This window comes from Acartia tonsa, chromosome 5 (genome assembly GCF_053477335.1).
Source record: "Acartia tonsa isolate MP-2025a chromosome 5, ASM5347733v1, whole genome shotgun sequence".
NCBI classification, from domain to species: domain Eukaryota; kingdom Metazoa; phylum Arthropoda; class Copepoda; order Calanoida; family Acartiidae; genus Acartia; species Acartia tonsa.
In genome coordinates, this window is record NC_137264.1 from 34,950,949 (window position 1) to 34,968,347 (window position 17,399).

Consider the following 17,399-nt stretch of genomic DNA (forward strand, 5'->3'; position numbering starts at 1 on the left):
TATAAGTTTATAATTATAGAGTTGTTAAGCTTTCCAGATTATATCCAATTGTCAGAGGAGTCCTCAAACAAGCCCTGCTTTATGAAATAAAAATATTTACCTGTGACAGGCTTCCTTGGGTCCACAGTCCTCATTTCTGGAGCATTGTCTTTTCTTCAGGTCCTTGCGGATCAGGTCGTCATTTTGGTACGGATAACAGATGTACTGGTAATAACAATATAGTCAGGTAACTGTGTTACAAATATTCTAGGTTTACTTAAATCGCTTTTTTAAAATAAAGATACAAAGAGTTCAAAATGAATATATTAACCTATTGAAAAAAACTCAAATACAAAGAGTTCAATGGTACGAATTTTAATCCAATTAGATGATAGAATTAGAAGATGCAAAGAGCCCAATGAGCCAATTTTTAAACTAATAAATGATTTAATTGTGATTAAAAGGTTGAAGTGTATTCTTTTACGTTTGAAATATGATCATAATTTTCCTAAATATTTATATCATTACTTTAAAATTCAGCTGGATGTAAACAGACAATTTATCTTTTTTGGAAATTCTTTTTTGCACACAAGCAGGTTTAAATTTGAGCCTTATACGTGGCTGAGGCACGGCTGCCAAACCATGATACATAGTAATCGATTGTTTCCCCTTATCATAATGTAAGAGGATAAAAATCACTTTGTAAAATTGTGATTTCCTACTTTCTCAAGTTGTAACCATAAAAGGGTGAAATTATTATTAGAAAGTCATAAAATATTAATGATTTTGGCATGAAGTCAAACCAAAGATTATAATTTGAATGTGTATTAGGAGATTCCGTGTTATAATTGCAGCCAAAATAATATTTGTAATACACTATTTGTGGTAAATTGGAATATAATTACTAATTATTATTAAAATTTGTATAACATTTTTATTTATTTCTATACACCTTGTATGTCGGTTTGTCTGCTAAGCCAAAATACAAAACAATCTCATTTTGATTGATATGATAAAGTTATATTTAGCTAATTCCTTTCCCGAAGGGCTTGATTAAAGCTTGTTTATTTCAACCAGTACTATAAAAAAAACTGTATCTTATCGTATTAACACAAGTGTCTACGAAAAAGAAAATAAAAAACATAGAAAAAATTCCTTTTTTGCACAATAACTTATCTCTACTACTATAGAACAAAACTGTCTTTGCAGTACTTATAAAAGGTATAAGATAAATCATTAGAGAGATTAATAGATAATTATAATGAAAGAAAATGACAAACAAGCAAAAAATACAATCACCCCCCCCCCCCTTCCTCGCCCATCCACCCTGCTGACGCATTTATTTCTTTGTTGATTCTAATATTCAAGGATTATTGAATGGTTAGTTCATGTTTGGAAAATAAAGGTACTAGATTCAAATTCTGTAATTCTTAGAAATGTAGCTCCTCTACCATTCATATGCTATGTGGTTTGTCATTCTATCTTTGATTTCAATGGACTACTTTATTTAACTAACTAATGAAATCTTAGATTAAGACTTCCAGTATGGTTTCGAAACCGATTAATATCCGCAGGATTAGAACCAGTTCCTAGCCATACTGGAAAATCATGTACCGCACGGTATTACAGACAAATTCCACGAATTTTAAAATAAAAAATACATGAAATTAAAACCAGTTTTGTATAATTTTTCATTATCCGCGGAAAGCTTTCTATAATACGATGCAATACATAACTGTTGCCAATCTATGTTTCATATGCCTTTGAACTGTTGAGTATGTTTGAGTGTGTGTGTGTTTACGTATGTGTGTCTGTGTGTGTGTGCATGTTTTATTGTGTTAGATTATTCAAAAGCACTTGTAAGGACTTATTCAATTATCAAACAAAAGCGTACTTCAAATTACATCTTTTCTTTCCATCTATCTATCCATCTATCTTGTTTTTACTATATCAATTAATATCTGTTAACTATCTTTCTAGCTATTTCTTTAATAATGCTTACTAACAGAAAGTTATTCAATTTCTATCCTTGTATTTAGTATTAGCTTCGATTCTAACGAGTGTTGTCATCCTTGTTTTTACATTTTATCTTTTAATAAATTTTCTCACAGAAACTTTAGTTGATAAATGTGAAATGATTAAATTATTATGTTATGAAATTTGTATGTCTAAACACTCCAGGGAGAAAATCAAGAACTTTTTAAAATCAACAAACATTAAAGAAGATTTCTGCAGTCATTTGATTCTGTAGAATCACAATGAATTATAAGCCTTAGTTATTTTTATACAGTATTGTCTTGCTAAATTTTCTTAAAACCATTTTTATGTGAAAAGGCGTAGCTAGAATTTTGATAGGTGTGAAGTGGGGTTGACTCCCTTTTCTACCCTTAAACATTTTTAAGTAGGGGGTTGGAAAATTTACGATTTAAAAATTGTCTCAATATTAAAATTAAAAATCCTCAAAATTTTATTATAAAATAATTGAACAGTTAAAAAATGTAAAATAATGTTAAATTAAGCTAAGAAGAAAATTATAGAGTGCAAAATTAAAATTTAAAACTACTCAAATTTCATATATTTTTGGTCAAAAAAAAAGATTTTTTATTCCGACATTGAAAAAAACAGAAAAATTATTAATTTTGGATTTAAAGTTAGGTTGAAAAATAGGCGTTTCTAGCAATTTCTCTTTTTTTATTCCAGGGTTTAGGAGAGGGGGGGGGGGGAATAATCAATTTATTTGAATGGGAAAATGTTAAAATCCGTTGCTGTCAACGCAGATTAAAAAAAACTGCCCTCGGCAAATTTTTAAAATCTTGTCTCCCATTTTTTTTGACAAAAATGTTTTCTCAAAATCAATAAAACAAGGAAGATTTTGTACAATAGAAGCATAGCCTTTTTATAAAATACAGAGGTAAATATACAGACTGTTAATGGAACAAATAAATTATAAAAGAAGGAAAAAAAAGGGATCGAAAGGGATAAGACAATGGTCAATAAATTTATGTACATACCCAATAATGACACACAAAATTACCCTTTGTGTACTTTGATTAAAACCTAATAAACCAATCAATCAAAATTCAGTGAACGTCCCAACGAATAAGAGTGTTATTGAAAAACTTTTGGGACTAGTGTAATAAAAAGCCCATTGTCCCCTCCCTCTCTCTGAAAAAAAAACAGTTCTCTTTATGTACTAAACAAGAAGTAAAATTATACCAAAAACAGACTTTTATTCATCTATCTGTTTATCTATCAAAAATTTATCTGTCCATCTAAATAGAATGGCATATAAGAAATCCACCTAGATATTATCAAATATTTATCTTCCTACGCAGTTTTCAATACATATTTTTCTTGGAGGGAAGCTTTTCTACATTTAGCCTAAGTTCAATGTTCGTTTGTCAGACTCTTTGATTTGATGGGCTTTGATTATATGGATGCTGTCACCTTTATCTTTTTATCTATAATACAAAGTAGAACGATGTCTGTCCGTCTGTCCGTCTGAAGCTTAAGATCTCGGTAACCGCTGAACCGAATGGGCTCTACTCTTCAGGGAATGTACCTATTGGTCCTGCGGTGGTTTTAAGCTATTTTCTTGGGGGGTGGGACACCCCAAACCCCCCCAAAAACAAAAAAAATCCCCCCCCCATTATTTATTAAACATAGAACAGAAGTATCAAAAGTTTCTAAAAAAGTAATAAAATTACATAAATCAATAATAACCTCAAACTAATATGTTGCATATTTAAAGAAGGAGCAAGTACATTAATATTAGCTAGTTTCAGAGACACTTTATAATATAGTATAACATTAGAATTGAAGTCTAAGTTTGCAGGCTATTGTAATATTATATTTCTGTGAATAATGACGTCAGAAATAATCTAAAAAGTTTTCCTAATTTCCATTATCCATGTCAAAAAGTTACAATTTTTTGTATGTTTTTACAACATAGATAATTATTGTAAAATAGTCTAAAACCTGCCAATGCCCAATAAAAATCTTCCCTAAAAATTGTAGACCAATTTCTAGGGGCTATTTCTCTTTAGAGGGTGGTGGTTCCCTACCCCATAATAGAATTAAACCTTTCCAGGACCTATGAGAAGATACTGTTACAGATCCTGTTACTTAATTTTAAGGATATAGAATTGTTCTGCTACTACGTAGAAAGTGGGGTGAAAATTGTATGTTTCGTGTAAACATTGAATGTCCATTATCCCTGTCAAAAAGTTGTAACCCCACCCCGACGGAGCCCTAACCACGAGTTGGTCGTAGTGGAATTTTCAACAGGGGGGAAAGGAATGCGCAAATTTGATTTATTTTAGTGATGATTTTATGCTGATTGGGGTGAATATAATATGTTTTGATTTGTTTTTGAGAGAAAGCTAATTTATGTTAGAAAATTTCTAAACATTTACTGTGTTAATGTTTTTATATTTCAAAATGGCATAAGTGTTCGTATTCTTTTTTAGGAGGGCTGACTTTTAAGCCATTTTTTCTATTACAATCTTAAACATGTCAGTTCAGTTGCTTTAGAAACGTGTTTTTGGACAATTTGACATGTCCTAAATCCAAGCATGTAATGTAATTTTTATATTTGGTTATGTAATGGTTAAACTTTGCCATAATTGATATATCAAATACAAACTTTTATATATATACATCATTTTTATACATAATATTAGTTAATTTTCATTGTATGTACTGTGGAAATCATATTACATATTTTGTAGCTTTACATCTTTTATTAGCCAAAATTTGAGTAAGCTTTTAATTAAATCAAATTACGTCATACTTGCCTACAATTGGTCAATTAAAATGTATACTGGTCTGCCATTGGTAATTTAGTCGGTGTATTGGCATATCATTGGTTATTTGTACTGTATGGCGTCATTTTTATAGGCACTATAAAGAGCTTCTATCTTTATAAATAAACTTTAATATATTCACTATGAAAATGTTGTTTTCTCTCCCTAACTTTTTTTTATTCCTTTTATTGTCAACTTAAACATCATTTTTCAAGATTAACGTCAAAAAAACTTCTCTTACACAAACATAAACACACGCATTTTTCACACCCATTTTTAAAAAGAGCTATCTAAAAGATCAAATAATCCAGCAAAAGTTTACATTTAGTAAATAAAGTAATCAATAAATAGACTACATATATTCTTTAGTTTTTTTTATTTCCGCGGTTACGCCCTAGCATCTAGAGGCTCTTTATTCGAAGGTGAAGAAAGGGGCTAGAAAAATGGCTAAAGACTTTAAACTAAAAATAAAATAGCCTAACACCATCACAGTACCTATGTGAAGCTGTCCCAAAATAGATTATTCAATCAGTTCAGTAGTTTTAAGCTTCAGACAAAAAACCTTACTACTCTAATAACAGGATATTATTGTCTATCTGACCAACTAACTATCTATCTATCTGTCTCCTGTCTATACAAGAATAAACATAAGTTGCATTCCTTATCTCAATGTTATCATCCTTGTTAATTATTTATATTTAGAACACTAAATGAGATAAATTTAAGGGTGCTAGGGCGGGTGAAGGGTTAGTTAGAATTAAAATCAATCATTTTTAGAAAGGTGGAAAAGGATGTTTAAGTAGCGATACTTTCTTAAATAAGCATAGAATCTAGTATTTTTACAATGTAGCTGAAATTTTACGTTAGAAAATAACAATTTTACTTAATTTTTAGTATTTCAACGTAGCTGAAATTTTATATAAGAAAAATATGATTTAATCAAATGACACCACAAAATAATCCCTTTCATCAATTGTATAGCATTATGAGACCTTTGCTATTATGAAACACTTTAAGTTTGCAGAAATGTAAACACACTATTCTGACACCTTTATAAATTGGAGTCTGTCTATCCGTCATAATTCATTTAGTTCAAACTAGACTCAAAATAAGTATGAAACTCTTTTCTCTGCTTTTTAGCAGCGAAGCTAAAATTTCTGTCCTTTAGTTACTCCGTCTGAATGTTCTATTTTTAACTATCGCCGCGCTACTTATAAACATAATTGACCTTTCTCTATTTTTCATTTTATAAAGTTTTAATATTTAATTTTTAGTAATTTATATAAAGGTTATTTAAAGATAAAATACATTTAGTGAAAACTACTAGGTTATTTAATGAAATATGTTTTATCTTAAACACTATCTTAGTCTAATCTTTTAGTGTAAAAATCTATTAATTTAAAATTAGTAGAGGAATATCAAAGAAGGGTCTAGAAATAATTAATTTTATTTTCTACATTTTCCCACAGACAAGGAAAGCAGAGAGATAGAGCGGACAATGGGTAGTTTATTACACTAGTCCCAAAAGTTTTGTAATAACGTTTTCTTTTCGTTGGGTTAACAACTTTGGGGATATATATTAATTTAACGGCCATTGTCTTATCCCTTTAGATCCCTACAAGGAAAGGGATAATGTTAATTTGAAATAAGGATAATTAAAATGATACAAAGCCCAGCAATAACGAGCTAACAAATGTTTTGATAAGGATATTGTAAATAAATCACCAAATATGATACAAGTATTTATTAGATAACTATTAAATCTCATTTAAAATAGATTTAAAACATAAAAAAAATAGTTGGATAGAAAGATAGATATATATCTAAAACCATAGCCAATATGTGGTGTTGATAGCTAGAATGGTACCTACCCCCATTTGTATAATTTATGTGGGGTAACGAGGTGGGGGGGGGGGGTGAAGATTTTATCCCCCATCGCCACATTATTTATATTATTTATGGGGGGATATTCTTAACAATGAAAATACTCTAATACAACCTAATACAACTCCCTGTATACTAAAACTTTTATACTTTGGGGGTTGGGTTATAAAGTATCCTATATTTTACCCAATGGAAAAAGGCTAAAAGTGTTTGATTAGAAAATTAATGTCCTCAATTAGTTATTACCATAAAGAAAATAAGTAAATAAAAATTTTTGGTAATTTTGACAACAAATTTAAGTTAAAAGAATTAACCAATTTTTTAACTTTTTAAATGATAAGACCAAGTCAAATAGGTAAGCGTTGCATCTCAATAATTATCCCGACAAAGGTAAGTAAGTCAATATTAAGTATCCTACATTTGTGTATGTTATTTCTAATTAGAGGTATTTTTGTAACACCTTTCTATGGCAAACTTTTAGTGCAGATAGAATTGATAGGGTGGAGAAATTTGACAATTTTAGAATAGACACAAAATTGCCATTCTATTGATACAAAAAAAAATAGATCATGGATCAATAGTTAAATGTTTTGGATGATGTTTATATTAAAATCGGTTAGATAAATAATGAAAATAGGCCTTTAGAGGCATTTGATTTAGAGGGGAAGGGTGTCGACCTTGGTAGGCTGCTGGTACCATCTTCCAAAATAGTCATAAACCTTCCCTGGACCTTTGATAAGATTTATTGTTGATTTTATAATTGGTAAAGTAGGTATAAGTCTAATTATAAATGTGTCCAAACTTAAGTATGGATATAGGGGTTAGAGATTTTTCTCCCCAAGTACACAATGAAAGACATATTTTTATCAGGTTTTGAAAGGATTTTGCTAAAATAAGGTATTCAGAAATTAAAAGTTGTACAGATAACTTTGCATATTAGCTACTAGCATCACGAGCCCTGAAATTGATCCTCCCTTACTGTATTCCATTTTTTTAGGAGGGAAGTTGTAACCTCCCCTAAATAAAACTTCTCAGAATCTATGAGAAGCTACAAAGCAAAGAAGAATCATGTCGGTTCAGTGGTTATCCTACTGGATAGACAGATAGACAGATAGACACTGGTCTCTACTTTAAATAAGGACTGTTATACAAGCAAAATTCAATTCTACATTAGTTATCCCCGCAATCCCTGCGATACTTCCCCCAGATACAATCAAGAGAAAAATTCTTTGGGCCATTTTTATGTTGTTTTACATTTATTTCTCCCACTTGTTGTTTTACTTTTACCATTTACATTTAGTTAAGAATGGTATAAATATTAATTCTGCCATTGTTCTCTTCCTTACTGATTGAATATGCTTTATATCAAAACTTTGTCAAAAATCTTTTTCTAACATCTATAATGATAGGCTAAAATTAGGTTTTATAATTTTATTCTCACGTAAAAATCAATTCCGAATGTTCCTTTATAATTATCAGAGTAACTTTTTTATTTGAAATGTCTGTCTGTCCACATCTGCTTTCGTTAGAAACGTTATGGATGAAACTTGTACAGATGTTGTCATCCTTGTTTCCATTATTCAATGCATCAAAAAAATTAAATAAAGAGCTGTTACAACATATACAACTTTTATATTTTAAAAACCTTTTAAATAAATTGAAAAATATGTTCATATATATAAAAATTTATAACTAAAATAAAGATATTTATTTTATAAAAATTATACTTTTTCCCCTCGATTCCTAGGCCATTAAACAAACATCTATTTATATAGTTTTAGCTATGATAAAGCGGCGATGGATCTTGTCACCCTTGTTAAGTAGAAAAATCTGTAATAGTTTTAAATAATTAAATTAGACTTAAACTCTTTTAAAAGTGAAAATAAAGAGAAAATTTTATTTTATGTTACTTGATGTTTTTATAGTTATTTGCTTTTAGTACTTTTCAAAACAATTCCTTGAAAGTTGTACTGATTTCTAAAAAATTATCTGTCCATCTAGCACGCATATAATTTTATCTATCTATTAATGAACCTATCAATTCATAGATATCTATTTATCTTTCTATCATATTAAGCAAACCACTCATCAATTTACTTTATCTCGCTTCCTTTCTATCTTTCTGTGATTGTGTAATGATCCTAATATAATAAACTAGTAGATCCAAAGGATGGAGTTAGCGATTTTAATCTAGTTCTTACATGTAATGTTTGTATGATTATCGTTTTTAACCCCTTGAATAGATAGATATTAGAGTAAAACACTAAAGGGGGAAGGGATTAAATAACTGTATGACCCCATCCCAAGGTACTTGTACCGACTCTCAATTGGGTCTTTAAAAATCAATCAATAGTGTCGGGAATATTAACACAGCAAAGTAGCAGAAAATAATTTGCTAGCAGACAAAAAAGTCCTTGGAAAGGGGGCAGGTAGCTATCTGTATAAACTATAGATCTTTTGGATAGATTTACATAAGGTAGGAAAATTTTGGAAGCCAAGTCCTTGAACCCCTGATATGTAAATACACAGGAATTCAGAGACACAATTCAAGAAAAAACAACAATACCCCTACACAAAAATCAGTTCTAAATCATATCTGAATATATACCTAGGAATGGATTTGAGTTAAAATAAATCTTCCAATTATCTATCCCTGGTTCCCTGAGGAAATACTCAAATATTTGCTAGCTCAGTAAGGGGTCTATGTATGTATGAAAGGGGAGAGGGCACATCTTCTCAACATCTCGTAAGCAATGGCATATTTATCCTAAGTCTACTTACCTCGTGCTCTGTGAGTATTGGGGAATTGAACTACTTACAGACAAAAAAACCTTCGATTACACGATATTTTTCTGAAATTCGAACTGTGCACTATGGAAACGTACATTTCTTCACCCTTATCTCTAGAAGTTATGCGCCTGACGTAGCAGCAATATAACGTCTCTATTGTAACACTAACCTTATACCTCCAAGGGTTTTCTCCGCCCGTAGGCATCTTTCAGTCCTTGGATCCTTGATTGGGTTATATTGTGTTAAACCTATAGTATTCATTGTTAACTAAAAATAGTTTATTAATAAATTTTTAATGCATTTTAATGCAATGTTGATATTAATTGTATAGGTTATTTTGTCCCAATAAATATATGAATTTGAATTTAATCTCCCTATGTTACGACAAGTATAGTTAGCTTCCCCCCCCCCCCTCTTCTTATTAAGGGGAACCTTATTCACTTGTTTGTTTGTTATCCTATACAAAACCGATAACATGGTTATTCCTTAGTGGTTACTGCTTATAATAGTTGGGTGAATGGAAATATTCATATTATATCAAAATATATCAAAGTATAATTTAATACAATTCGAAAAAAGTGTAAAATTTAAATTGCAAAGAATGAATTTTAGTCCATTTTTGATGCAATCTGTGGTTTTTATTCCAAAAAGAAACCGAAATAAACCATAAAAGTTTAATAAATAGAGGACAAATATTGTTGACCTCCTAACTGTTATAACTAGTCCATATGGAGTAGGTTATTCGTGAGCCATCACTTCAGATTATTGTCTTTTTTTGCAAACTTTTTCATATTTGCAAAGAACATAATTTTATGAAAATAAAGATAAGGGAATGGAAAGAATTTGCAATAACTAGCGCTGTGTCCTTAGAATCTATAGGCACTTCATTCGTAGGAGACAAAAAAATAGCATAAAACCATTCCAAGACTTCTACTTTAAAATTAAATAAACTAAAAACATAACGGGACATATGTGGCGCCTTCCTAAAAAGAGAGCTTAATCAATTGTGAGCAAGATCTTAACAGAAAAACCTTACTATTTTATATAAAAAGATAGTGGTTATTACAATTTGAAAATTTGACATATTGGTGGTTGTGATGGTACACCATGTTATTTGTTGAGATTTGTTTATATCGATCTTTATCTCTTCATTATACAACTAATTTTCTTACTATATTAGATTTTTGGCATTTGTATTGCATATCTATCTATCTCTAATCCTTTCTACGGATGTATCTATCTATCTATCTCTCAGTCCATTTATTAATTTATCTATCATTATATCTATCTATAAATATAAATGACACATAAGTACTTGAAAATAAATAATTTAAAAATTAGAAAACCCGCATAAAATGTCTTATTTCATTGAATATACTTTTCAACATTACATGTTATGTTGCTTGGCCTAATTTATAGTGGCGCAACTACTCTTAAATTGGGGTGTTCCATACGTCTCATTGGTATTTCCTATACATATATTTCACACAACTATTCTATTCTATTTTCCCTTTTACTTTTCCAATCATGGATGTCTGAACAGAAAACATTTCAATTATGGCTTCAAAATCCAAAATATCCGCTGGATTAGAACCGTTTCTCAGCCATACTTAAAAAGCATGTATAGCATCGTATTACAGAAAATTTTCCAAGAATATTAAAATAAAGATCATAAAATCAATGTTGCTGCTCTGCTAATGGTTAAAATGTCCTTGCTCTTCTTATATAATTTTATACATATGTATTAAGTATACACACACACACACATACGAAAACACATACACACACAAACACACACACACAAACAAAAAGTTCCACAAAGAAAAATACGAGAAATGCAAATTTAGAAAATTTTCTTTCCTTTGAACTTGGCAAAACTTTTTGAAAAAATATGTTAAAACTTTTTTTGAAAACTATGTTAAAATAAAGTTTATGTAAAAGTATCCTAATCTTCAAACTATCTTCCTTATTTAGGCACTTAAAATAATATGTAAAAAATTCAAATAGATATATAGAAAGATAAATTAAAAGATAAATAAATGCATAAACTCCAAGAGGGGGGTTAACCCCCTCAAAACTTTGAAACACCTCATTTACCCCCCCCCCCCCTCCTCACAAAGAGCTTTGACTTTTTTTTGCATAGATGGATTTTATAGGTAGTTGATGATAGAAATAGATAGATAAACAGATTAGTAGATAGAAAGATAGATGAAAACTGCTTGTAAAGTGCTCTTTTGACGCAACACTTCAACTTGACTTAAATTTTGTAAAATTTTAAATTTATTCAATTCAATAAAAATTTAAATGTGTCACATTTTGCATTTTACCTACTTATTCAAATATATTTATCTATCTATCCATCTATCTATATTCATATTGAAATACCTATCTATCAAATCATCTATTTAAATAGTTAATAATGAAACATCTTTTATCAAAGAATGCCATTTTTCTAAAAGCAAGTTCTAAAAATAAATTATTACTGTATAATGACAACGAAAAGTAGGTTAACTATGACTTTAACTCTACTGTGACATTTCTGTACAAAAGACTTTAAATCTCATTAAGGAAGTTTAGGTTTATAGAAAAATCCGCAAAATGCTAAAGATATTAAAGTGTTCATACAAAAAAAAGAGAAGAAAAATATAACTACATCCCTAAAAAAAAATAAATTGTTGATTTTGATAAGCTCAAAGGTGATTGATTTAAGCAAATCAAGTCTTATAAATAACGGTCAGACAATTCTTACTTGTGCATGACTTTGGAAAATAGTACCATACCAGCCCTAGAAATGCTTGGCGTTTAATAATGAATTTTTTATTGCCCATATTTTGGAAACAACCACCCTCCTTTTATTTCCCTTCTTCCCTGTCTGTCATATGCATATTGACAATAGGAGCTTGATTGAACAATCTTTAACAAAATCAAGGGGAGTGGCCCCACAAAACTTCACAAAACAAGAAAAAATGTGTACAAAATATTAAGATAGAAAAGTTCTATTTTTCTGGTAGTAATAATGGTCATCAATGCGACAAAGTTTATTATCCTGCTGCATATAATCATTATCAGACAAATTAAAAAGAGGTTTAAACATTAATATTAATATGCTAGTCCATTATAACACTTCTTTGGGGATGAAATTAGGGGTGTGTAATCCATCCACCCACCCACCATTCAAATTTTAGGGGAGTGGGACTACTTAATAAATATTCACATTTTCAAATAAAAGATTTATCTAAGTCACGAATCTATTTTTAAAATTTCTAAAAAAATAAATATTCACGATTTTAAGATTCTTTAAATATGTTATTTGTTAGTCATTCAGTTGATCAGACACTAAATGTATCAAGCAATTTTTAGAGTTTTGGCTGTTGTAAATTTGTAGAGGCTATATGAACAGCCGTTTAGCCGCAAGCATCATATAAACATTTAAAATAATTGCAAGTTAATTCTTTTTAAAAATCTTTATATTAATATATTTTTTTTAGCATTAAATAATGTTCCACAATTGATCAGTTTTTTGCTGCAAACTGTCAAAAATTTGTTTGTTCAATAATAAATTGATTTTTTCATCAAGCTTTTTTTTTACATTTTACAACTTTGACTTTTTAATAGCGCATCTACTCAATATGCTTTTATATGACAATTGTTTTCTCTAATTTTAAAGATTTTTGCCTATTTTATTTATAAATACAAGGAAATCAATAATAAAATAGCCAAAAACCATCCTAAAAGCAATATAAAGCACACAACACTTCATACTAGATTTTTCACTTTATTCATAAAAATGGTAGCATTTTATTAAAAAACCTAAAAATTAATAAACATTGAAAAGAGAAGAATGGGTAAATAAAATATATTTTCTATATAAAATGTAACATAAAATATTCTTTATTTGATATTGTTTTAATTTGGTGCGAGTATGTCTGTAATATCTTGTAATTTAGTTTAATAGTCCTTGTACATCTGTCCACTATTTATCCATCCATCTATCTATCTACGTATTTTTTAGTATCTATCCATCTATCCATCTAAAAGTGTCTAATGTTATATAATTTGTGTTAATAGCATGTACTAAATATAGTTCGACTGGCCATTTTATTTGTTGTACCATCAATTCCACCAATTGTCATAGCTACAAAAAGTTTGAGGTTTTTAAAAAGACAAGTAGCAAATAAATTATAGGGAATATTTTATTTTGAACATTAGAGTAGGAACAGTTTGTGCTGCAGTAATAACTTGTGGTTCTGATGATTTGATAATTTTATTTATTTTGCGGCATGTATGGCACAGACCATTTTGATTTCTATAGTATAGTAGGGAAGATTTTTACAATAAAGTTAACAAAAATAGATTTTCACCCCTTTTAATTTCATTAAACAAACGTTAATTATGTCTGACCTTTATTGGGGTTTTAAAAATCCGCTTAAACAATTGGGTTCTTCTTTTAAGAAATAAACCTACTGGCCATAGCATGGTTTTAAGCTAATTTTCTAGGATATTAACATTAACACTAAAACATGAACTTCTACAGAATATATTGCTAAAACTTTGTATTGACGTAAAAACTGAAAAAACGTAAAAAATGAGTATAGTCCTCTAATTTCTAATAGTTACATAAGTCAGCACCCCCAAGAGACAATTTTACTTATTATATTTATTTAGAACCAGAAAATATGTAATTCATCGTTATTTATTCTATGATTAAAGATTTTTTGCCCTCTTTTACAATTATAATAATTTCTTTTACATATAAAGGAATAATGTTCATTTGAATTATAAACAAATTTGTGTCATATTAAACGTGTTCCAAAATTAATGGTAATTTTAGGCAGAAGTTTAACCCAATTATTAAACAAAATTGAAAATAAGAGGTCTTGGGTTAGTCTTTCGTTTGTTCGTTTATTAATTTAGATCAGGTTATGTTTAATTAAATTGGGTTCTTGGTAGCACCACAGGGTTAGCACTACAGGTATAAGCCCCGCACCGTTAGAACCTACAACAGGGGGTAGACACTAGACAAAGGAAAAAACTACCAGTCCCGTATTCAATTTTTCAAAAATAAGGGAAGGCTTAAAGGCACCAAATCACACGATTCAAATAAATGAATATCCATTCATATTCCATTCTATTTTTGTAATATTATGGTCAAACTAGATTAACCATAAACGTTTATGTAAAAGAAACAAACCAGAAAAAAAGTTATTTCCATAGAAAAAAAAGAAAAAGGAATATTATGTAAAAAGAATATTAGGTTTCCTCTAGGAAGATGTATAGGAATTCTAATTAAAAAAAATCAGTCAATCTACCTCTTATAATTTGTAATTTATTTTTTGTAACCTAAAACTAATTAAAACCTCAGTTTTTAAACTTTGATTCCTAACGTTGACTATTCCAATGTTATTTTTAAGAATGTCTGTCTCTTACATCCCGAATGTCTGTACATTAACACACATTATAAGGAAACATTAGACCATGTTCTCAATTATTCAGACCAATGCGAACAATCTAGGGCTTTCAGTAAATAAAGCATTTTAGTTTGATAAAGATGCTATCAATCTAGGTTAATAGAAATAGATAGATTTTTTAGCTTAAGTAAATAATAAAATCTTGCAAATTACAACAAACAATAGATAGATTTGTTACTTCTAAGGCTTTCAGTAAATATATGGAGGTACTAAATATTCCATGGCTATGAGTAAAAGAAGCATTAGTCCATTTTTTATGGAAAATATATATATATGGATATGTAAAGAACAATTAATGGTTACAAAGACAGGCCTTATTTGCAGGGTATGAGTTACTTAATAAAAACAGTATAACAGTAGAATGTCTACATAGACTAGTTTCATGCTGTTGTACTTTCGTAAAAAAAATACTAAAAACCACTATAAATAAGATGTTCTTTTTTAGCACAAGTGGATAACAAAGAAAGAAAAAACAGGCATGAATAAACAGCGACTAAGTTTTTGGGTCAATTGATCCTTTTATCCTCTTTTATAGGGCTCGGCAGCTGGGCCTTCGGCTGAGAATATCTAATTTCTCCCAGGTATTTTTTAAGGATAGACAGATAGACGTTGCAGTAAGTTGCAGAGAAGATTTACTACCCAAAGTGTAAAATTTACTCAATATTGGACCTAATCTTTAAATATTTTAACTAATTGTATAGTGAGACTAATTTTAGCCGGAATAATGTTACTTCCTTTCTTTATCTAATTATTGGCTAATAGTGGCTGCAACTCAAGCATTTTCTAAGAAGTGAATTTAATTAAAGAATTATAAGAGACATATTTCCAGTAAGGCTTCAAAACTTGGTTCTCAGCCTTACTAAAAAATCATGTATTATAGCATTGAGTTACAGAAAAATTTTCACGAATACTAAAATAAAAATCATAAAATTAAAACCAGTTTTGTTAGACCGTCGCGTACTTTTGACCCTCGGGTCTCACAAAACTGGTTTTAATCTGATAATTTTACACTTTAATATCCGCTGAAAGCTGTCTATAATACGATGTGATAAACAACTATTATCTTAATCATAGTCTGCTTTGTCCTATAACTCATGCAAATATGTGTTATAATTAGCTAGTGTGACCAATTTTAGCAGAAAAATGTGTTACTTCCTATTATCTAAAATATACTTAAGATATGCTTATACAATACAGCCTTTATCGCATAATAGCAAAGAAGAACAGCATATGTAAAAGGTATGTTATAATCAGTATTTATTATTTTTGTCAAAGCTTTCTCAGCATTTATTTTCAGGAAACAAACAACTTGCTTTGTCTTATATATTTTAATATTTTGCTAATTTTAAATTTTATCTGTATTGTGAGAGCAAAATACCCAATATATTTTTCTCTAGTGGAACTTTAAAGTTTTCTTTGTTTAGCAATTTGTACATGCGATTTGTTGTGTTCTTCTAATCAGAGAAAAAAGACAGGTTTTAATATAGTTTAATCATAGAAATTATTTTGGTTCTTTCACTTAAACCTACTTTTGACTGAACACTCCTTTTATATAAAGTTTGAAAAACTTAATCCATGCCCCTGGTGGGGGGGGGGCTCTAATTCTTTGCCCCTCCCTCCCCCTCCCTCCCCCTCCTCCCCGGAAGGTATCTGCTAAACTGTTTGCTTAACTAAAACTAAGCTTAAAAAGGCATCAAAATACGTTTTTTGGTCTAGATTCATTGTGTGGGAAACCGCCACTATTTTTTTCTTATGAGAAATTGTTTTTAAAGAGTGAAACTAGAAATTCAAAATTTACAGATACAATCAACATGCTATTTAGTAGCCTCGCCTTGTTAGCAAGATTTAATTAAGCAAGCTGACAAGATAATTATATGCTTTATGTAACATTATATTAAAATATTACATGCTTTGTTTCTTTTCAAAACTAATCATATTCACACTTTAGGGAATATTTTTGGATCAAGAGCTGAACTGTGGTGTTTTGATTTTAAGCAACTTTTTATTATCTCAGTCTGCAGAATTATCATATTTTTTAATTGCCTCTGATCCCAATTAAAATACTATTTTTGACCACACCATTTACACCTCATTGTTGCGTTGTTAGCTTGCCAAAACCTTATATTAATTATCTTGCTGTTAGCTTGCCACAACCTATAATAAATTATCTTACTGTTAGCTGGTCGCAACCTAATATTATATTATCTTGCTGTTAGCTTGCCACAACCTTATATTATATTATCTTGCTTTTAGCTTACCACAACCTTATATTATATTATCTTGCTGTTAGCTTGCCACAACCTTATATTATATTATTTTGCTTTTAGCTTACCACAACCTTATATTATATTATCTTGCTGTTAGCTTGCCACAACATTATATTATTTTATCTTGCTGTTAGCTTGCCACAACCTTATATTATATTATTTTGCTGTTAGCTTGCCACAACATTATATTATATTATCTTGCTGTT

The 17,399-nt window shown here is 29.5% G+C and overlaps 1 protein-coding gene across 1 annotated transcript in view; it reads right to left on the reverse strand.

Annotated features, from left to right (window-relative positions):
* LOC145319346 (uncharacterized) overlaps positions 1-17,399 on the reverse strand; it is a 55,401-nt gene that overhangs the window by 30,085 nt on the left and 7,917 nt on the right. Inside the window, exon 5 of the mRNA XM_080161427.1 lies at positions 101-204. Within this exon, the coding sequence (XP_080017553.1) occupies positions 101-204 (104 nt within the window). The remainder of the gene's footprint in view (positions 1-100; positions 205-17,399) is intronic.